We start from the raw sequence: 24,369 nt of genomic DNA, 5'->3' as shown, positions 1-24,369 counted from the left end.
AAGCATTATTTTTTTCAGTGACATTAATATTCACCTACATGAAATGTAAGGCTAGCACGGAAAATTATGTAATAAAATAATTTATACCATCTCGAGCGTGCTCTTATACAAGAACCTAATATATTTTAAAATAAACTAGAAAAATAATATATTTTAATCAAAATGTTATTAAATCTGTAAAATCGCGTTAAAAATATTATAAGATTAATTTTCAAAAAGACAGCAGGTTTGATTACTTCTGAGTTAGTTTGTTCCTATTAAATTTGGCAAGATGATGAGGGTAGTTTTCTACCGTCGCAATTCCCAGCAAATACAAATACATACAACGACAAATGGATATGACTTGCGTTTCAGTGGTTCGATAATACAATGACGTAGATAACAATTTTCTACGTCATTATAGTACAAATGTGACGTTTTTACCATAGGAAGTCCTCGGTAAGTGCAAATTTCCAGGCAATTACATATTTAGATTTTTTAAGCATTTTGACTGGATATTTAATTAAAGCTGTCAATTCTGTGCTTGTGTATTTTTATAAATATTTTACAAAAAAGATAACGTATATTTAGAGATATCCGTTATATTCTTTAATTTTGTTACTAATATAATTTTACTGTAGTTGTTGTGAAATCGTAATTAAATAGAATGCTTATGAATTTATTTAATTTGAATTACTAAGTAATTTTTTTGTATCTCTATTTATACTCTTCACGTTTTCGTTGGACGGGATTTTATATGAACTCCCTTTATTTCATTAGTATTAATGCACATTGATTTAATTTTTTGAAATAATTAAAAAAAAAACTTCTAAAGTGGGCCAAATTTATAACTATTTAATAGTAAGTAGTTACAATAGAATATATAACAGTCATTTCATATCATTTAAATCATTGCTTGCAATACACCCACTGCAAATTGCTTAAATATATTTCAAGAGAATGTATCAATCATTGAACTTGCTCAAACTAAGGTCACAGTGTAAGCTAGTTTGACAACTTCCACTTCTAATTTTATATGCCCATGTGCGAATATAAATACATTACCTAGTACACATACTTATCATTCAAAGCCTGACTATCACAAACAATCATGTTCTCTAAAGTAAGTTTTATATTTGAATACGTGCATTTTTATTTATCAATTACACGTTAATCGTTCTAATTATTAAATATCATTTATTTACAGCTGGTAGCTCTCTGCGCTGTAGTGGCGGTGTCCTCGGCCGGACTCCTGCCTGCCCCTGTACACTACTCTTCAGCGGCCGCCGTCTCTTCTCAGAGCATCGTCCGACACGACGAGAACGCGACTCCCGTTGCCAAATTGGCCGTCGCTGCCCCCGTCGCTTACCACGCTGCCCCTGCTGCAGTCGCCTACCACGCTGCCCCCGCCGCTGTCACTTACCACGCTGCCCCCGCCGCCGTCACTTACCACGCTGCCTCTGCTCCCGTCGCCTACCACGCTGCTCCCGCATCCATCGCCTATCACGCCGCTCCCGTCGCTAAAGTTGTTGCCCAGCCTGAGGAAATCGTAAGTAGTTTTCCGTCTGTAGGTTACATATTATAGATATTACTTTTAACGAAACTAATATAATAATCTTTGGTTTTCGTAGGCTTACCCCAAATACGAGTACAATTACTCCGTTGCTGACGGACACACCGGTGACAACAAACAACAACAAGAGGTCCGTGATGGTGATGTCGTGAAGGGCTCATACTCCTTCCACGAAGCTGATGGCTCTATCAGAACCGTGGAGTACTCCGCTGACGACCACAACGGTTTCAACGCCGTAGTACACAACAGCGCCCCCACCGCTGCTCCCGCCTACATCAAGGCCGCACCAGTCGTCGTCAAGACCCCCGTTTACGCCGCCCCCGTACACCAATACTACCATTAAGTGAAACTCCAGGCAAATTTACCAAATGATTGTTAACTATTTATTTAATGCAATAAACGCAAAGTTCGATAAAGTTATAGAATTTAATATTACCTAAAAAATAAACAATACATTTTACGAATAATATCTAAAAAAAGTGATGGACGTCAAAAATTCTAAATTTTGAAATATTATTTAAAATTACGATTCATGAAAGACAGGATATCTCAACGTTACCACTAGTCTAAATCTTATCATCATCATCATCATCATCAGCCGAAAGACGTCCACTGCTGGACAAAGGCCTCCCCCAAGGATTTCCACGTTGGCCGATCTTGCGCTGCCCGCATCCAACGGCTTCCCGCGACTCGTTCTAAGTCGTCGGTCCACCTTGTAGGGGGCCTGCCCACGCTGCGTCTTCCGGTTCGTGGTCGCCACTCGAGAACCTTCCTGCCCCAGCGACCGTCGGTTCTGCGAGCAATGTGCCCCGCCCACTGCCACTTCAATTTAGCAATTCTTCGGGCTATGTCGGTTACTTTGGTTCGCCTGCGGATTTCATCATTTCTGATTCGATCTCGCAGAGAAACTCCGAGCATAGCCCTCTCCATTGCCCTTTGAGTGACCTTGAGCCTTCTTATGAGGCCCATTGTGAGCGACCACGTCTCTGATCCATAAGTCATCACTGGCAACACACACTGGTCGAAGACTTTCGACTTGAGACACTGCGGTATTTGGGATGAGAAGATATCGTGTATCTTCCCGAACGCTGCCCAGCCGAGTTGAATTCGACGATTGACCTCTTTCTCGAAGTTGGACCTACCTAGTTGGATGGTCTGACCTAGGTAGACATAGTTGTCTACAACTTCGAGTGCAGAATTTCCAACCTTGACTTGAGTGGGTGCAACATGGATGTTCGACATGATTTTCGTCTTGTCCATGTTCATTTTTAGACCCACTTGTTGGGAAACCCTTCTGAGGTCATCGAGCATAGTGCCGAGGTCTTCCAAGGTCTCAGCCATAATTACAATGTCATCGGCAAATCGAAGATGAGTGATGTACTCGCCGTTAATATTGATGCCAAGTCCGTTCCAGTCCAGAAGCTTGAAAACATCTTCCAATGCAGCGGTAAACAGTTTCGGAGATATCACGTCTCCCTGTCTTACACCTCTCTGCAGTTTTATAGGTTTTGAGTTCTGATCCTGGAGTCGGATCGACATGGTGGCGTTCTCGTACAAGCACTTTAACACCCTGATATACCGATAATCAATTTGGCACCTTTGAAGAGAATTCAGCACGGCCCAGGTTTCGATCGAATCAAAGGCTTTCTCATAGTCCACAAACGCTAAGCAAAGTGGCTGGTTATACTCCTCAGTCTTCTGTATAACTTGCCGCAGCGTATGTATGTGGTCTATGGTGCTAAAGCCTTTCCGGAATCCGGCTTGTTCGGGTGGCTGGAAGTCGTCAAGCCTTTGCTCGAGACGATTCGTAATGACTCTCGAAAACAACTTGTAAACATGACTCAGCAGTGAGATGGGCCTGTAATTCTTCAGAAGGGTTTTATCACCCTTCTTAAAGAAAAGTACCACCACACTTCTGTGCCATGCTTTTGGCGTTTGACCTTTGGCAATGACGGAGTTAAAAAGCCTCTGAAGAGCCCTGAGGATCGGTGTACCACCCGCCTTCAGAAGCTCGGCTGTAATACCATCATCACCAGGTGACTTGTTGTTTTTGAGTTGTCCGAGAGCCATTCTAATCTCGAAAAGTCTGACGTCCTGAAAATCTTCAGTGTAGTGTCGGGTTAGTCTTGCTCTGGGATCTGCAGCATGACTACTGACAGGTGATTGAGCTGTCGTGTACAGCTGACCGTAGAACTTCTCAACCTCTTCCAACAGCTCAGATCTTGACGTGACTATTCTGCCATCCTCAGTTTTCAGCCTTGTCAGTTGACTCTGACCAACAGACAGATCTCTGGCGAACACTTTAGAGCCTTTGTTCCGCTCGATGGCCTCTTTAATGCGCATTGTATTAAATTGGCGAGTGTCGCGAGTTAGAGACTTTGAAATCCGTCTGTTGATCAGCCGATAGCCGGCAGCATCAGCTGGGGACGTCAGAATCATTTTCCGTCTTTCCTCCATAAGCCGTAGGGTAGAGGCAGAGATCTTTTTGGTTCCTTTTGTACGGCTGGTCTTGAAGGTCTTAGACCCAGCCGTACGGACAGTTTCCACAAGCCTGTCGTTGTATGTGTCCACTTCCTCGCAGTCTGCTAGGCAATCGAATCGGTTTTGGAGTTCGAGCTGAAAGGCTTCGGGATTTCGGATTTGAAGAGGTGATGGTCGGAGCGTAGACTTCATCAGTCGGGACCTCTGGAGTTTAACATTGATATTTAACGAGCCTCTTACGAGTCTGTGATCGCTCCCAGTTTTGACTGCATTGATCACGGAGACGTCATTAAATATTTGTCTTCTCGTCGACAAGATGAAGTCTATCTCATTCTTGGTTTTCCCATCAGGGCTCACCCAAGTCCATTTACGCTGACCTGGCTTCTTGAAAAAGGAGTTCATCATAAAGAGTCCCTCCTTCTCCATAAAGTCGGCCAACATCTGGCCCCGAGTGTTGCGGTCTCCAATTCCATGAGGTCCCACCTTTAACTCATCACCGAATCGTTTGCCCAGCTTCGCGTTGAAGTCCCCCATTACAACAGTGAAATGAGTCTTGTTGGTATGTATGGCTTTAGATAAATCCTCATACATGACCTCAACCTCATCGTCGGAGTGTGTCGAAGTCGGCGCGTATACCTGTATGACCTTCAAAGAATACCGCTTGGTGATTCTGAGTATAAGGTACGCCACCCTAGCCGACACACTCTCGATTTTCACAACGTTGTTAACGAGGTACTTGTGGACTATGAACCCGACACCACCTTGAGACAGTTGATCGCCCTCTCGGAAATAGAGAAGGTTACCGGATTTCAGGATCATCGTATCCTCCCCCTGTCTTCGGACTTCGGATAATCCGACGATATCCCAGTGTAACCTGCTCAATTCTTCCTCCAGTTCGATGATCTTCTCGTCGGTCCGCAGTGTACGCGTGTTATATGTTGCCAGGGCCAGAGGTCGTCGGTGTTGGTAACACGAAATCTGCCGGGGATTCTTAGCACCCCCTGCCCCGCCGTTACCACAGCTGTTACCAAGGCTAGGAATAGCAGGGCTGCCGGGGACTAGGGGCCGTGGTTTAGTTGCGCGAATCATGAGGGGATATGCCATAATCGCCACGCTTGGCAGACGGGTTGGCGATCGCAGTAAGTTAGTCATAGTACTCAGAGAGACGCTGCTGCCCGTTCTCTGGTGTATATTCCCTCGGGTCGACTTCTACGCCCCCAACGGGATGAGATGGGGTGGTGATATTCGTCGCCGTCACCACACGGCAAATATTTCTAAATCTAAATCTTATATGAAATATAATTATTGGAAAGTATCTGTATATTTTCTGATATCTTTATTGACAAACAAATCATCTTACTAAACGAAGAATATTTGTACATACAAATCGCAAACGCAATACAATAACATCTTATATATTTCATTCTCTTTAATACGTCGAAATATGTTTTATTATGAACAGTTAGTAATAGTAAGTACTGACAGTAATTTATTATTTGCTTAAACAAATATTACGATTATTATTCACGTGGTTGAAATATTACTGTCATTATTACTGATTCCTATTGTTGGTTTAGTTGTAAATCCATTTACAGCAAATTGCTGTAAATGGATTTACATCCATTTACAAATGCTCTAAATGCGATTACGACTACCATAAGCCCTACTACAACTGCAATTTTTGTATTATATACTTCTACATAAAAGTTGATGAAAACTTAATCAGATAAAATACTGAATACTTTATATGAAATTACTCTTACCTGACGCTTTTTGAAAACAATGATAAACTAAAGCATCATCCATTCTTTGGATGAAATTAGAACGAACGTGCACAATCTCAATATAACATATTTTGAATATATTAAAATCAGTACAAAAGGCCACTGATGATCACTTCGATTTAAAAAACTCTCTCTATACTACGATGTCTGCTTTAATTTTTCTTTATCAAAGAGTTTTTGTCTACAGTAAAATTACTTTCTGTGAAATTACGAGACTCATATTGCAGGTAATTGATAAACTGGATGAAAAAACATTCAAGAGTACTTGGTGTTGTTTTTTTTTAATTGGACTTTCGAGAAACTGACACATGGCAACATACAAATGGGAAATTAAAAAGTGCAGCTTTATCGTAATAGGTTCGTTTCTTATCAACAAAATCTCACTGGACTAAATAAATATACCAATAAAATGCTGCTATTCTTCGATTGTGATGATATAATTATCGGATGTTCTGTGTTAGACTAATATGGATAAGAAACTTGTACTTGTTTAACCGAATTATAAAGTAAGGAAAGGCTAACTAACAGTAATATCTTGCTTATAAACAAAAAAATCTTTCTTTAAGATAAAAAATTAAATTATTCAGCCACGCTTCCGTTCTTGTTATCCTGAGCCATAAAACAAAAGACGAATTGAGCATTAGTGAGATTGATGATGTTTAATTGTTATTTCCCTAAAATTTTATTCAAGCTTAAGTACTTCAATTATATAGTAACAGTTTAGATAAATGCATACTTTATCATTTTAAGATATTTTATAGGTCTTACCAACAACAGGAGAAAGCTTAAAGGTAAGCTTCCTCCTTAATTACTTACTTCCTTCTATACCTTACAAGTACAATAATATAAATCGTTAAAGTTTTATTCAACACTAGCCGATAAATAAACAAATTCCGTTTGGCAAAAATAAAACACATTGCCTTTTATTAAACCTCAACTATATCTATGATTTTTTTAAACTTTATCAGTTTCACTTAAAAGTGCAGTTTATTAAAACATTTAATGTTGATAAAGTTAAATAAATTTAAAAACTAAGTTAATCGTCAGTAAAGTAACTATAAAAAACGACAAATATATATATATATATACAACACTCACACACAAACAAATATATATATAATATACACAAATATATATACATTTGTGTGTGAGTGTTGGAATATAATCACACATCAAACATAAAGGAATAATCTATTTTTATTATATACTGTAAAGTACACATAATGTTGATAGCGTTTGTATAAGAAATAACTACTAACTATATATTTGACATACCCCACAAAGAGTGATGACATCCTTAAAGTAAAAAAAAAAAAACAAATTAATAGGTATAAACCTAATAAAAAGGCCTTACAAAAGTTTTAGAAAGCATTGATGCTATCAGACAAATCGAATCCATATTATTCTCGCACAATAACTATATTGATGAAGCTTACTTGATAAAGTTTTAGCAAATTTATATAATAGAAATTAAAAAACTATATAATGGTAAAAAATTATAATCTAAATCAACAGTTCCCCGGTACATCCCGAGAGCAACGGTTCATATTAAGCATATCGATATGTTATTAAAGGTAAGCTATCAATAAATCTAATTTATTTTTAATTTAATTTCTTGTTATTTTAATTTTGTATTTTATAAAAATGTCTGTACATAAAGTATGAAATGTTTATATTTATTTGATAATAAATAAAATGTTTTTTTTTAAATTATTATTGATATTTCGTTTTTCAGATGTTGTCCCTAGTTTGCTTCATCACTATCAGCTCAGCTGTTCTGATTGACCCAAATAATGGACTGAAAGCGAGATCATATAGCTCCGACACAGGAAGGGCATGGCAAACGGTCAAATACTATCCTTCAAGTTCTCCGCCACTTTTCAAATACGACTTTCACGTAAGGAAACGACAATTAAACAAATTTCATTTTTATTCAGAAAGTATAATAATTATACCTATATCTGATAAATCTGTTGTGTTTATGTGTTAAATTCCTTTTTCCTATAGGCATGCGTTTTATACGTAGTTCTTTTTTTATAGTATAGGTAGGACGAATATATAGGCCATCTGATGATATGTGGTCACCAAGGCCCATAGATATTGGCATTGTATAACATATTAACCGCCATCCTCCATTCATCCATCCATACATCGCCAATGCGCCACCAACCTTGGGAAATAAGATGTTATATCCCTTGTGCCTGTAAAAACACTAGCTCACTCATCCTTCAAATTGGAACACAACAATATCAAGTACTGCTGTTTTGCGGTAGAATATCTGATGAAAGGGTGGTACCTACCCAGACGAGGTTGCACAAAGCCCTACCACCATTAAATCTCCCTACAACTAGTCACAAAGCCTTACCGACTAGTAAAACTATTATTTTTGATACTTTCTTCCTTGTACTTATTATTTTTTTTATAACTTGTCATACTTTACAGTCTTATCCAAAATACGAGTTCGAGTATGCAGTATCCGATAAAAAGACAGGTGACTACAAACATCATCATGAATCAAGAGACGGCCACAGAGTTCGAGGAGGTTACAGCCTCGTTGAACCAGATGGTTCTTTGCGGAAGGTGGAATATAATGCTGACGACCTAAACGGGTAACTTTTCATTATGACTTAATAATTAACTGGAAAATTAAAATTTATTTAAAGAATATGACCAAAGATACTTCAAAGATTTTGAGCAAAGCTGCTTAATAAACCGAGCGGAATGTTTTTATTTACCGTTTAAGCTACCACCAAACTAAGATTTATAAAAACTATTCCAAAAGCTTTCGCTTGATACATATCGAGCATAAAGACATATTATTATAATTTTTTTTTTTTGGCAATTGATCTTTTAAACAAATATATACGTATATAATAGTTCACAAATTAAATCTCTATACAAATCATGCATTTAATTAATAAGCTAAGTTCGTCATGCCATATATCAATAAAATATGTCGTGAAATATAAGAATAAAAATAAATCATAAGCCGAGATTGCTCAGTATGTACCCGAATATTCACAACACAGATCGTTGGTTCAAATCCAGGTTAGCTCTGCTGAGTCATGTCACCAAAAGATATTTAAAACTCACAAAAGGAGACATATGCTTAGCATAGATAATGTTCTGGGTGTTACTTTACTTTACTTTTAACTTTTCAATATTCAGGTTCAATGCCGTCGTAAGCAAGAGTGTGAGTAAACACGGTGATCACGCTTTTTCAATCGTCGGTCATACAAGACAGTTCTTACCCATCGGAAACGGTATTAAAATCAATCATTTCTTCCCGAGCAAAAATTATCACTATCAAGAACACAAAGTTGATACTGAATATGTTGAAGATAAACCTGTTAATGAAAAAATAACCAACTTCAAACAAGATGAAAGACAAAAAACTGTAATGGAGGAACAAGGAGACAAAATGATACAACTTACTCCAGTTATTATTGAAAATACTAATAAAATTACAGAAACGCCTATTGAAAAAATGAATCTAGTTGAAGCACCAGTTGAAAATCTTCAAGCATCAGTAATGGATGCTATTGTTGATGAAAAACAACAAAAGGAGACCGAGAACATCACGCAAATGCCAGTAGAAGAAATAATTGCTAATCACACAGGCAGCGAACTCAGTGAAATATCTAAAGCAGATAATTTACAAAAGCAAGAACCGCTTGATGATTCTGAAGTTGCATCATCATATTATCATTCAAAAATATACTACGTAGGTTTTTAAATATAACAAAATGTGTCATAGATAAATATTTTTAAGATTTTATTATTATAAAGTTTGTTTTTAATAAAATTGTTACTGCAACTGTTTTGTTTTATATTTAAAATAAAAATACTACTCTAAGTCAAAATTAAACAACGAATTAACGAAATTTTGAATTCATAAAATAAAAACATGTACTTGACAAACAATAAAAGTGGCGTGACATTTCACATTATAGCTTTTTTTGAAAATAAAGGATATTTTTAAAATTTGCGGTGGCAAACATGGGTGGTGAATTGGCGATATAAGAGGTTGTGAATATTACCTATATACCCAATTTATGTGGGCGACAGTGATCACTTACCATCATGTGACTCTTTTGCCAGTCCACCTAACAACGAATATATAACTATACGAAATAAAAAGCTTTATATTTTATACATAATGTAGCCACACAAATACCCAAATATTATAGAGATATATATTTTAACGCATTAAAATTGTAGTTAATATCCTGAGCAGTTTTAAATAAATAACTATAGTTTTATAAAATATTTTTCGTATCGATATATTTATCGATGCTGGTCCAAACGTATTTAAACATTATCTTTTTCCATTTAACCACATAACTAGTACAACATGTTTAACAGATAAAATAAAATTATCACGACCACATATTACACATATATACGAACTTAACTTTAAATGTAACTAATTTGTCATGTGTAATGTATGTTAATATTGCCGGTACTGGCAGGTAATAATTAATAGTATGTTTGACATAAGTTTAGAATGTTTCAGTTTGGGAATAAAATGGTTATGGCGAATTGGTATTATTTTTTCTAAATATAACAGTGGCGACGAAGTGGTTTAAAACTCACAAATGCGTGTGTATTTTTATTAATTAATCGAAGGTAAAAGTAAATAAATATGTCTATAGGTAAAATTAGTGAATTTCAAGTAAATTCAGATGATTGGTATTTATACGTTGAACGTTTGGAACAATATCTCATTGTCAATAGAATACCCAATGAATTATATGTCCCAACATTGATTACAGTCATTGGGTAACTGAATGTTACGAATTATTAGTAAACTTATGTACACCTGATAAACCCAGTTCAAAATCTTTTAAACAATTAATAGAAATTTTGGGAAAATATTTGCAACCTAAGCCAAGCATTTTAGCAGAACGCTTTAAGTTTCGTCAGCGAATTCAAATTAATGGTGAGAGTAGATCAGAGTATACAGCAGAATTGAAGAAGATGTCAAAAACATGTGAGTTTGGTAGTTGGCTAAAAGAAGGTATTCGTGGTCAATTAATATGTGGCTTAAATAGTGATGTCATTCGTCAGCGAATATTCGCAAAAGAGCACTTAGATTTTAAGAAAGCTTATCAACTGGCTGTTAACATGGAGGCGGCTGATAGAAATGCAGCGGCAGTTGACAATCGAATAGGAAATTCAAACAATAGTACGGTTGCATGCCAGGCCATGGCGGGTGCATGGCGAGACAAAAGCAGTGGTATGGGGCGTACAAAGTATCAGCAGGGTAGAGTGGATAATAATAATCGCCGGAATAAGCCAAATAATAGTTTAGAAGATAAGATTAATTGGCGCAGAGAAAAGTCAATGCCTAGCGCATGTAATGCCTGCGGGGGCTCACATGACTCCAAGACGTGTCAATTTATACGTTATGTCTGTCGAGTCTGTAATCGTCGAGGTCATATTCGTAGAGTCTGTCCAAATATGACAGGCCAGTACAATATCGTTGATAGTCTTGAAGATGCAGAAGGAAGCAGTAGTAACAATAGTGATGAGGTAAAAATTGACTTTAATCAATTGGCCTTAGAGCAATGTAAACCGTTTTTGATATCAATTAATATGAATGGACGATCTTTTAGTATGGAGTGTGATACAGGTAGCGCAATTTCTTGTATAAGTCATGAAATGTATGTTAAAGAATTTAATAAATTAAAACATGAAACTTAACCTTAAGATATTGTACTGGTGAATTAGTACGATCGATAGGAGTAATACGCCCTCTTGTATCATACCAAAATAAAAGTAAATTTTTAGATTTATATGTAGTTAAGAATGGTAAAACGATGTTATTAGGTAGACTAGTTAGGTAGTTCAGTTACCTCTCATGTCATGTTATAATAACATCAATAATGTTAAGGAGTTTAATTTTGCGGAATTTAGTTCCAGATATTGTGAAGTATTTAAGGAAGGCTTGGGACGGTTTACGGGTGGATCTGTTAGTATCCATCTGCAAGAGGGAGCACAACCGATATTTATGCGTGCACGATCGCTTGCGTATGCACTTCGCGAACCTGTGGACCGAGCTCTCGAACAATTGGTACGTGACGGTGTACTCACCCCCGTCGAACGTTCGGACACAAAATTGGGGAACACCAATTGTACCAGTGGTCAAAAAGGACGGAAGCATAAGAATTTGTGCAGACTATAAAGTAACCTTAAACAAAATAATTAATATTGATCGTTATCCGTTACCTAGGGTCGAAGATTTGTTAGTTAAGCTACATGGTAGTGAACGCTTTAGTAAAATTGATCTTTGTCAAGCACATGCACAATTTGAACTCGACGAAACAAAAAAATATACAGTAATAAATACACATAAAGGATTCTTTCTAAGGATGGAAGGATTGTTTAGATTAGCGTCTAGCCCGGGTATATTCCAAAGACGACTGGAACAATTATTTGTTGATTTGCCACACGTAGGAGTATTTCTTGACGATATAATAATAACAGGAAAAGATAGTAAGGCCCATATCGAAAATTTAAATAACGTTTTCATTAGATTACAATCGCACGGTTTACGGTTAAATAGAGATAAGTGTAGTTTTTTTCAGAGACCGTATATAACATCATGGTATCAGATTTTATCTCGAATTCAATGAAAAACTTACCCATCGAATAGATAAAATCTATATCACCATATAACAAGCTTAAGTGAATGACATTGTAAGCACAGTTAATTCGTTTATTCAGAACAGAAAGTCAAATTTAAAATAAAATGGAATTTATAGTTAATTTTATCACATAGCTTGCATAAATTAAAATACATACTAAGACTCAAAACCAAATTTGAACAATCTGTATCAGTATATACCAAATTTCTTGAAACATAAAGCCATCATCCTTGAAATACACATGGTATAATTACAAACTTAAAAGATTTACCTATAATTACGCTGACTTGATTACCGTTTGCCGGAACAAAAGATAAGGCTTTTTTGATTGGCAGTAAATTATATGGAGTAGTCATACCTACGAAATAAATATTAACTATGATTATGGATTAATTATTAAATAACGAATGAACCAGATGTAGTGTTTCAATCTCAAAACTGCAACAGGAATATTCTTACGTAAGGGCAACATTCTTAGTTCTAGAATATATAATTTAGTTAGATGACATAACTATTTAGGTTATTGTAACTATTAGAGCGATCTGTAGTTAGTTAACATAACTGAATATTTATTGCAAACTATAAAACTTAACGATACTTAATATAAAAATAAAATTACAATAATTAATCCTACCGTACTATGACTTGTTATGACTAATTTTTTAAAAGGTATTTAAATACATGAATTGATTTAGAATAAAGTACAAACATGAATTATAACTTGTAATATTAACAAAATACTTATTATAATATAAAAAATAAAGCCTTATAAAATAGTTTGATTATTTTATAATTTTTGTTGTTGTTGTTTTTTAAAATGTTTTTGTGGGTTATTTGATTGAAATAATTAACATTTTTTAAAGTACGGTGCAAATAAATCCAGTGCAGCCATTGTACTTTTTATTAAGATGCTAATATGGTGTGTGGGAGCAGCATACGCTCATTTAATACCAAATTACTCAACTTTATTATTATAAGCGCTATCACATAACCATTGTTGCCTAAATCGTGTGTATCTAAAATATTTTAATCACTAACAGTTAAACGGCCATGAATTTTACCGTCACGATTCAAATGTACAATTTCATATTTAATAAAGTCTTATTTACGTAATTGATTTTATGCATTAAGTAAGTATAATTATTATAATAAGGAAGTGCAAAATTATTTGATAACTGTCTCATCAATGTGTGAACAAATATATTTTTTCAAGATATAATTTATAACAATTACGAATACTCGTGTCAGTTCGTAATTAATATTTAAATATTATATGTTATGGTTAAATGTAAATTAACAGGATAGTTAAAATGTATTTTTTTTAGGAAAATAACTAATTGCACAAGACAGCATACTTATTTCTAGGTGATATCATTTATGTGTTATGTCAAATATAGAAAAGAAAAAAAAATGTTTTAGATCCTATAGAAATAGGAGCTGTAAAAAATATTAACAGTTCCCTTTCATTATTATTAAAAAATACCCTTAGATATTAAATACTTAAATATAATTACATCATTAAATAATTCTTCTACTTAAATTATCTATAATTAAAAGATAACCCATGTAAAAATATAATTATAATAGATATGTTTAACTATAACTTATATACATCTCATTAATTTGTAAGAAGAACAAAAATCTCTTATTCAAATATGGTTCTGTTAAAATTATCATATCGCTTCATCTTCGAACATTACAAATCGTGACAAAAAATTTTTTTATAAACTATCTTAGTCACAAAATATTATAACTACAGTTCAATATTAATCTTATGATCTCAAATCGATAAGAAATGTAACAACAATATCCTCTCACCGCTGTTAATTTTTCTACATACTCTAACCATATCGAATGTCGCAACCTGATAAAGTGAGTAGATTGGCAAAGCGGCAATTACGGTGATCCGATCGGATATCGTCAGGAATAACCCCACCACGCCACTGCTTGTGTTTTGTTTGTTATATAAAAAGAGTTCACTAACAAAGCAGCACCAGTCGACAAGTCTATTCTAACCAAAGCAAAATGTTCTCCAAAGTAAGTATTTTGAAAACGTCACGGCTAGACGCAATGCTTGATTAGAATTATTTAAGACAGTTGAATCTAACTACGACGCTGCGGTCTGTTATTTGAACAAAAAGCGCTTTATTTTAATATATTTGTAATATAATATATATGTATGTATCTTTAAATAATTCAAAAATATTTCTCTTTCTTCGTCTGTATGTCATACTTTTATTTACTTAGATCATCGTACTATGCGCTGTGGCAGCGGCATGCAATGCAGGTCTCTTGCATCATGCTCCATCTGTATCACATAACGTGGTCCACCACGAAGTACCAGCTCACTACTCAGTCCAAGCTGCCCCAGCTTACCACGCTGCACCAGCAATCCACTCAGCACCGATCCACACCTCAGTAATCCATGCTGCGCCGGTCGTTCATGCTGCACCGGTTGTTCATGCTGCCCCTATTGCTCACAGTGCTGGCCACGAAGAAGATCACTATGTTGATGAATACGTAAGTAGCAATATATTAAAAATAATATAAATAATAATGGTTCACGTAAACTGATATGTTATATCATTTTAAATGTTAATCTTTCACATACCATTTATGTTGTTTTTAGAGCGTTGACTATTTACTTATGCTTATGAAACCTCATTATCGAAAGACATGACATTAAGGTTTTATAATAACTGACACTAATTTGCATCATGAGCCATAGAAGATGAACTCAATTACCTAACAGATTAAAATCAATATAAACGATTGAATCTCCCAAGACACTCCTTTTTAATTAAATGTCGTTGCATACTATGTAATTTTCTTACCATGCGGGAGCAAAAATTCAATCATAAAACGTTTAAAATAAAAAATGTATGAGCCAATTTTGGATTGATTTCAGGCTCATCCCAAATACGGCTACTCTTACTCCGTGGAGGACCCTCACACTGGCGACCACAAATCCCAACACGAGACCCGCGATGGTGACGTAGTCAAGGGTGAATATTCCCTATTGCAGCCTGATGGTTCTTTCCGCAAAGTCACATACACAGCTGATCACCACAATGGGTAAGTAATAGTAACCTCACTTTACATAATCAAAAAAAAAGTAAAAGATGATGTTCTACTTTCTGAAATCTTATGTTACTATAATATCATTATTTTATAAAGTTTCACACTACGATAACTACGAGTGCTTTCGCAAAAAAAAACAACTAAGTCTTGCTATGTATGATAATACATAAAACCAAAAAAGGAAATTTTATAGTATATTATCTTCATACGTAACGTGCGCATAAAAACTTACGCAATTACACTTTACACACATTTATGCAAATGTTAAATATTTCCAAATTTGCTCTAATTTTGAGATGTTTCTTAAAATAACGGAGGTAATTACGTTGACCTTGATATAACGATGAAGATATATAAAGCAATTCGCGATTATATTACGTGAAAGGAAAACAGTTTTTGTATTTTTTTATATTCTTAAATTACTTTACTACTTTTTAATAAAATACTTATGAACTATACACTACCCTAACAATTATCAAAGTACAAAAAATCTTTTAACGCGATCATAAAAAGAAGCGTAGCATAATGACAAGTATAAATAAACATTAAAAAAGACCCGATTTTTTTTTACCAAAATATAGTTATACAATGCTTTGTCTTCATCTTTTAAATGTCAAGTTACTGAAGATAGAACGAGAGAAGTCGGGGTTGTTGCTGATGAATAGTAATGACTGTTAGATGAAACTTAATAAAGTCTAAGCACTATGAACTTTAGACTTTGATATCTATAACATTACGTTGGTATTAAAGTTGATTTCGTCAACAGATTCAACGCTGTCGTCCACAACTCGCCACCTGTCATCCATCATCATTAGAGGTTGTCAACCAGACTGTGATATTAGTGTAGATAATTTAGTTAACCGGATAAGCCTTAAATACCAATGCATTCTATGTAATCTTCCGCTCTTGTATCTTTTGCTTTATTGTTAATATCATGTCTGAAGGGTTTCATGATTACATAAATCATAAAAGTCAGATTATTCTCAATAAAACTTTTTACAGTTTAATATAGTATCTATACATATGCCAAAATATGTAAGTTTTGATAAGTGTGTTTGTGAATTTGTACGTTGATATATGTCATGTGAATTTGCTTAAAATGTGAAATTTAATGAAACCCAACATCTACTTTGAATAAAAATACCATACTATATTATATTTTTATACTTTTATTTAAATATTCCTTTTATTTGCGATATTGATTTCTGTAGAAGTTTCATTCATTTTTCTTAGTGGATCTTTTGTCCATCAAAAAGAAAACATTACCCATAGTTGATAACAAAATAAGTTTAATCATGTAAAAATTAATTGTTAATATGTCAATTTTAACAAAATTACAATTTTAAAAATGCGTCATTTTAAACAAACCATCTTCAAAATTAGAAGTATGTGGTCAACCAAATTTTAGTTATTTTTTGTTGTTTTTGTTGTCAACAAAATTAAAAAAAACAGTGTTAATTTTGCATTGCGAGATTATCTTCATTTATTCTCAACATAGACGAGTCGGAAAAAACATTTTACTTAAAAAGGGCTTTGTAATTCAAATTACAAAAAAAACACATCGATTTCAACAGTTTTCTAAAGGAATGCTTAAAAATACCCATTTTTAAGCATTCCTTTAGAAAACTGTTTATTCTTGATTATTTTCTTTGGTAAAAATTTTATCGGTTAAAATCTTACTCGACGTCGCCACATACTTAATATTTTTGACTGTTTATTGTTTGTTTTGTCGGGCAGTGAAACTGAATGCATGAATAAAATATTTTACAGATTTTAAAGCAGGTTGCCTGTCTATAGTAAATATTCTTTGGTTGGTGGTTTTTATAGATTGGTTCATTCCTCCACACCATATGGGTTAGGAGCTCGATTGACAGGTGTGCTAGGCATATTTTATGGGGGTTCCATTCTACGCCGCTTGTAACGATACTTATTTTAATTGAATCAAAATAATTCAAAGCATCTTTAAGTGACAGGTCTAATACCTGTACATTCCTTTTTGAATTTAATATTATTTGACCGTAATGGGAATATAATTTTACGGCCTATGCAATGTTTCTGATACAAAGAGGTTATATTTTTGACCGAAGACAGAAATGTACGCGTCATTTTTTATATACTAATTAATTATAATACCAACAAATCACACACACACACACACAAATACAAGACAAAGACAAAGATTAAAAAGCGTTCTTTACATCGTGATGACAAAAATACTTGACTGAAACTCTTTTTGAAATATTTTAATTCATTGTGTAAAATTATAAATTCTAAGAAAATACTTTGTTAACAACAACAAGTTGTGTGAACTAATCCTGACCAACTTACATTGTGCTGAAACCACGGTAACAAGATTAAGTCAGATTAAGTTTCAAAATGAAAGTCAATTCAGCTTTTCAAGGTCAAATTCTTTATACCTTGAAAATAGTATTAAGTTTTATAGTAATATGATGCTAATTAATTAAAAAGTAACCGAAAACCCGACAACAATATTATTCGAACATGAAAAAAAACAGGTCAATGTCTCTAACTGGTTTTATGGCGGCTTCTGTCTGCCATTTATGATGACGTCATAATTGCTCAGCTCATGACATTTATGTTTAATATTTTACATGTTACATCTTTCGATCTCAATATGCGACTTTTTATTTGATCGAAATGACTCATAATTGTATAGAAATATTTCAAAAAATAGGGAGATGCTGATACGTTTTAATTTACGATCATATTAATAAGACTCAATGTTATAATTCCTTGACTATTTTTTTTAAATACATGTTAGCCAATAACCTACATATTATAAATTATTATCTCATTCTACTTTGTATTAATTGTAAAATTTTATGCTTATTTTTGGTTGTTTCTAAAAATTGACTAATTCTACTTATGAACGGTAAAATCTGTCACTTTAATTGTCATTATTACATTATTTACACTTATTTATCTTTAATAAAGCCTTTTAATTAAATATAAATAAGTATAATCTTTAATATTACTTTACATATAACTTATCAACAGTATTTAAATATTCCACTGCAATAGATTCAGATCTTATTCGACAACGTATGTAGTTCCGTTGCGTGTTGGTGTATATACTAGTTTCAACCATTCTGACGAACGCAGTTTTCGTTCCTTCTTCAAAACAATTTCAAAGTCAAGGCTTTGTTTCATTATGAAAACATTACTCATTAACAATATCATATTAGAAACAGCTCATACTTGTTGTTTACAAAGCGATTATTGCTATTTCTATTTGAAACGGCTAAGCGATCTGCCTGGCAAGGCGATCGTTCATTTACTAGAATTCCAATGCACTTAAGATCTTATAATTCATGTGTTCTGTCTACTAGATTATCTCGGACTGTAAGCTGTAAAAGAATAATACCAAGCTACAAATGACTGATAAAATTAAAACATGAAGTATTTATATGTCTTAAATTTATCTTTATGGGAAATCCGATGCCCTTTATAGCAAGATGCGGCACATCTGCTTCTTTATTAACGATTCAAAAAATCAAAACCAGTTCCGACATACACCGGCCTTAAACTGTGAGTGGTTAACCATTTATGAGAAAGTGGGTGCTTTTTTATTTATATCCAATGACATATCAACTCAACGTTAAAAGGAGACAAAATTATTAAAATGGTTAATAAAACTTATTTGAGAATTAAACTAAATGTTTATATGTGTGGGTGTGTGTATCTCTCTCTGGTTGTTTCTTTTTCTCTCTTTCTTTGTGAATCTGTTTATTTGTTTATAAGATAAGGTCATGAGAAATTCTAGTATAAACTATAATTTTCCAGGAAGACATTATTATATAAAAACGAAGTCAGACTTTTAGGGCAACATTAATGGAAAAGCTTAAACTTTTAACAAATCATCATGTGACGTGTCTCATTTGTCAAAAATGCATACCAAAAACTTTGATATAAAAATTGTGCTTTAAATATTTACTTAGTAAACGCAATTTAGTGAAAGCGCTCTGATACTCAACCCACAGTTAGGACAACTCGCAATGAAACTCTGTTACCTACATATTTAATACGAGATGTAGCAATTGAACCACTTTGAATGTACACTGTCGCTGCGATCAGTTCTAACGATCAGCAAGACCATTTAAATTTAGAATTCAACATTTTAAAACAATATAAATATATTACGACTTATATAATTTACGTAATCGATCAATATTTATGTATTTGTTGGAATGTAGATTCTAATGATAAAATTCGGCAAGAAAATACTCTTTTCTTATCTTATCTTAATAAAATGTTTATCCTGCATGAAATTATTATTTTTATATTATATTTATTAGGTTATTAACACTTTTTATAATTTGTATAGTGTTTTATTCGTATATATAGTATTTATAATGACACAGTGCAGGATTGTGTGGAATTAATAGTGCTTGTTTAGTTAGGGTGAAAATACAATACTTATCTCTAAATTATTTACTTAATATATAATACGATGATGTATTTAACAGTGGAAACAAATCTCACGATGGTAGTTTAAATGAAAATAATAGAACTAATCAAGTGCATAATTAATAATTTATATTATTTAATAAATAAGCTTTGAATTTACAGTAAATGTTCACAATAAACAATAGAACTCATGTAAGATAATATTAAAAATAATAAAAAAGATATTCCCTTCGATAAATTCAAACAATCACGCGAAGTGTTATTGACATTGAAATTAAAGATCGCGTGATATAAAATGTTTTAATTTTTAATGTTGCAGTATTAGATATGTGTAAAGCGGATGGAGTGAATGTTTTTTGTAATATTTCAATAAAAGTAAAAGTACAGTAAAGTATAAGCCTATGACTGTCCCGTCGAATAGGCTTTGCCTTATATTAAACTATTGGGCTTACTCCGCCATGTCACTTTACTCTGCGGTGGATTGGGGTTCAGATAGAAAACATAATTTTTAGCTTTTGTAAAAAAACTTATTAATCTACGAGTTTATATATAAAGGCTCTTGTCTGACTGGCTATTAAAACATTTCTTAAAATATAAGCTCTAAAAATTTGAAGGAAATCTTTGTTTTTTAGATTGAAGGTGGGTGCTGACCCTTATTAAATAAAGTAACCCGTTCGCCTAAATAGGTTAGGATTTTTTTTACCCAACATGGAGATAGTACGATCCATTTCTGTTATACTAGTTCCAATCGCGGCTTCGCCTACCTGTGTAGTGGTGAGATGTTAGGTACACTGCGTAGTTTCTGTACCCCTAACAATGTGTGTGCATAATTTCATTATGATCGGCTAAGTTGTTAAGATGTGAAAACGTAACAAACAAACACACTTTCGCCTGAATACCTGATTTTTGTTTATGTAATTTCTCAATTCATCAGATACAGTGCAAGAAAGAAAATAAGTTTATTCTATATTTTTCCTTAAATCTTCGCCGGTTGTAATTCACCGATAGTTTTTATTTGCTCCACACCATATGTAGGAGTGGTATAAAATACGATAGCAATAGAAACGGAGAAAAGGGCATTTTCTTACCCTAGTTCAACGTTTACCCTAGAAGACAATTATTAAATTAAAATTTTAATAAAATGCCCCATGAATTTAAAAATCAGTTTAAAATCTTCATTTTTGTGCACAGAATGAAATCTAACATTTATAATAATATCCCGGGACATTTTTCACACACGGCCATCTGATCCCAAATTAAGCTTGTACAGAGCTTGTACTATGGAAACCAGACAACTGATATACTACATATACTATTTTTCTTTTGTAAATACATACTTATATAGATAATTACACCCAGACTCAGGACAAACAGACATGTTCATGCACACAAATATCTGTCCTGGGTGGGAATCGAACCCACAACCTTCGGCGTGAAAGTATCACCAACCACGTCAACCGACTCGTCCAACATTAAACGTTTAGCTGCACTTCAAATAAAACCTAATTTAATAAATACAAAATTAAAATAATCAAGACATGTTCAACTGTATAAAAATTATAGTTTTCTAAACATCTTACAATCAATAATAAAAAATGACCGTTTTAGTAAATGTGAAACATTAAATACGACCATTGTCAAAATGTAACTGAACGCGAATGAAATAAAACCGCAGTTATATACAATTATATCAGAGTATTCGCTTTGTAAGTCTCCGCGAAATTTCGTTGCAGTGACATGATATACGACGTAAGATAAAAATCGACGTAAAAAATAAACGATGCTGAAGGTTTCATTAAATTGGTCGATTTACCAATACCGTGTTTAACCGGTGACCTTCGCGAAAAAGCTCACCGATATTATGTGACAACGCAGACACTATACAATACCAATAATGTCGTGTTTAATCTGTATATAATTGTCATGTATCGAAAATATCGTTTGAAGTCGAAACACATACACTTAAAATATAATTGCTGTACAATTTGAAATGATTGATTTAATACTTCGTCTAACTGTCCACAAAAACATAAGATTCTATTTGTGACCATATCTTGGGACAGCCTTACATTTTTTGCATTTAATGCTACTACAGATTTAAAGAACAGCCAGTGTTAGCATCAAACGTCGTAGTTACCAATGTTAGTGCGGCATTGTTGATATAAAAAATGGTTAATATTTTTATGCCACTAATATCTATGTATTGATGACCACTTACTATCAGGTAGCCTATTTGCAAATTTGCATTTGGGCTACTTGATGTTTAAAAAAAAACAATATCTTTTTAAATGGCCAGAACTTAAAATTAAAAATGTTAAATAAAGAAAATCAGTTATTATATTATTATATAACGTTAATTTCCTTGAAATTAAATATAGAATTTATTTTTGACAAAACAGTTTGTATTATGTTATTGCCTCTTGAAATATATTTTTGGTTAAGCGTTTGACGACAAAATTATTATTTTTCTACAATAATTATATATATAAAATTATAAGCATAATAAAAATATTTTTATCGTGATTTTTGTCTGCGCTCATGTCTGCGCTCATATTTATACATAAACGGTTAAGAAGCCAGAAGGGAAGTATGCAGTACGGTCATTATTACTGGCACCGGAGACGCGATGAATCACACCAAGCAAGAAATAAAAGTGAAAATAAAATATATATATATATATATATATATGCATATAATTTTTCAAATAAATATACAAGAATTTTATAATCATGCATTATATGTCGAACAATATGTCATTTAGTCTTATACTATATTTGATGTTTATATATGTTATATAGACCCTTAAAATATTTAATAAATCAAAAGAAAAACAAAATTTAAAAATAGGGGATTCGTAGAAGTTATCATCGTAAACGCAATTTTAAGTCATGTCAGTTCATACTTAATTAAAATTCAGTTAATCCGGTAATAAATATTATGGCCTACTAATTGCATTTTATATCTATTTGTTTGCTGTATTATAATATTTGCTGTATTTAATATATATTTTGCTGTATTTTATTAAGCTCAACTCAACTTTAAGGGATTATTGACAAATATCTAAGACCTATACAATCTTGTAACGACTGCTAATATTTATTTTAAAGCATGAACACGCTTGATAAAATATAAATATACGTAATGAAAATACTTGCAGCCATTGTGCCCAAAGCCTAATAAATTACACAACGGCTTAGTAGAGCACTCAGTGCAACCCAGAGCGCTACTTTCTTACCGGATCGCATGCCTCGGACGTGTTCATACTAGTCAATAAATAATATTTCATATGATTTATTACTTCTTTTTTGTAATAAATGTATCCTTGCTTGTTATATTAAAATGTACAATATTCTAAAGAAGCAGTTTTTTTATTTCTTTATACTCAAAAATTAGGTTATCTATTTAGATTAAGATATAAAACATAATATTTTTAATAATATAAGAACGTAAGTCAATAAATATTGATATAATAAGTTATATCATTTTTTGCGGCAAAATGTTTTTTTTTTAAGTAGCTTATAATAAATATTTCTGTAATTTCATTCACAATCTTACTAATGGGTATTAAAAATGCAAATATTTATATTTTTTTAAGTTCGTAAGCCAATCTCACTGTAATTGCACGTTTGTTACGTGAATTAAACTTGCTTGTACCTGAAGTACGTCCTAGAACCTATTCCATAAATATACTTTAAAAATTAGAACCAGTTTTATATATTCTTACAGATCTCTCATACGACACTGTTTTTATTTATTTTAATTTTTAAAAATAACCCTATTTTAATATACGCTTAAGCAAAGGAAACCAACAAATTCCGCAACGCAGTTTGACAGAGAGGGTACGGTTATTCTCAAATAGCGCGCCTAAGGACACATTCAATTCTTGAAAATTTAATGTAACTAAAACCTATAATATTTTATAATTTGTATTAACTAAATTTAGCCATGCAAAATAAAATAGCAAAATTAGCAATTTTGATTCTTATACATAATTTCAGAGCATTGTTATATTCCGGTTTGAGGGGTGAGTGAGCCAGTGTAATTACGGGCAGAAGGTACATATCTATTATATCCAAGAATGGTGGGGCATTGGCAATGTAAGGAATGGTTAATAGTTCTTACAACGCCTATGTCTATGAGCAGTGATGACCAATCACCATCAAGAGGCCCATTTTCCAGTCCACCCTACTAACTTTTTTAAATTTAAAATATGTAAACTTTAAATTTAAAAAAATAGTAATTAGTCTAACTCGGTCAGGAGCCCCATATGCATAACCGCTGACTAAACGATGGAAGGACATTTTCGAGCAATAATAAGGTCTAGTACCTACTAGTTTCAATTATTTAATTACAATTTAGTAAATCGTAAACAAAGAGAAACCTTATTGGAATA

The 24,369-nt window shown here is 33.1% G+C and overlaps 3 protein-coding genes and 1 pseudogene across 4 annotated transcripts in view; all 4 read left to right on the top strand.

Moving 5' to 3' along the window:
* Positions 1-1,895, top strand: part of LOC126768717 (cuticle protein 8-like) — a 51,864-nt gene extending 49,969 nt beyond the window's left edge. For both annotated transcript variants that reach the window (XM_050486991.1, XM_050486989.1), the window contains exons 2-3: positions 1,187-1,528; positions 1,611-1,895. In XM_050486991.1, the coding sequence (XP_050342948.1) occupies positions 1,187-1,528; positions 1,611-1,895 (627 nt within the window). The remainder of the gene's footprint in view (positions 1-1,186; positions 1,529-1,610) is intronic.
* A 5,484-nt stretch (positions 1,896-7,379) lies between these two features.
* LOC126768394 (uncharacterized) lies at positions 7,380-9,553 on the top strand. Its single transcript, XM_050486417.1, has 4 exons — positions 7,380-7,391; positions 7,553-7,714; positions 8,260-8,426; positions 8,986-9,553. The coding sequence occupies exons 1-4, from the start codon at positions 7,380-7,382 to the stop codon at positions 9,551-9,553; spliced, it is 909 nt and encodes a 302-aa protein (XP_050342374.1).
* Positions 9,554-10,462: 909 nt separating this feature from the next.
* On the top strand, positions 10,463-11,447 carry LOC126768393 (uncharacterized; annotated as a pseudogene).
* Positions 11,448-14,477: 3,030 nt separating this feature from the next.
* LOC126768738 (cuticle protein 8-like) lies at positions 14,478-16,676 on the top strand. Its single transcript, XM_050487014.1, has 4 exons — positions 14,478-14,504; positions 14,715-14,987; positions 15,376-15,542; positions 16,315-16,676. Exons 1-4 carry the CDS (start codon positions 14,493-14,495, stop codon positions 16,361-16,363), a joined length of 501 nt encoding a protein of 166 aa, XP_050342971.1. The 5' UTR covers positions 14,478-14,492; the 3' UTR covers positions 16,364-16,676.
* The last annotated feature ends 7,693 nt before the right edge of the window (positions 16,677-24,369 follow it).

This window comes from Nymphalis io, chromosome 5 (assembly GCF_905147045.1).
Source record: "Nymphalis io chromosome 5, ilAglIoxx1.1, whole genome shotgun sequence".
Classification (NCBI taxonomy): domain Eukaryota; kingdom Metazoa; phylum Arthropoda; class Insecta; order Lepidoptera; family Nymphalidae; genus Nymphalis; species Nymphalis io.
This window is presented reverse-complemented; position numbering and strand designations above follow the sequence as displayed.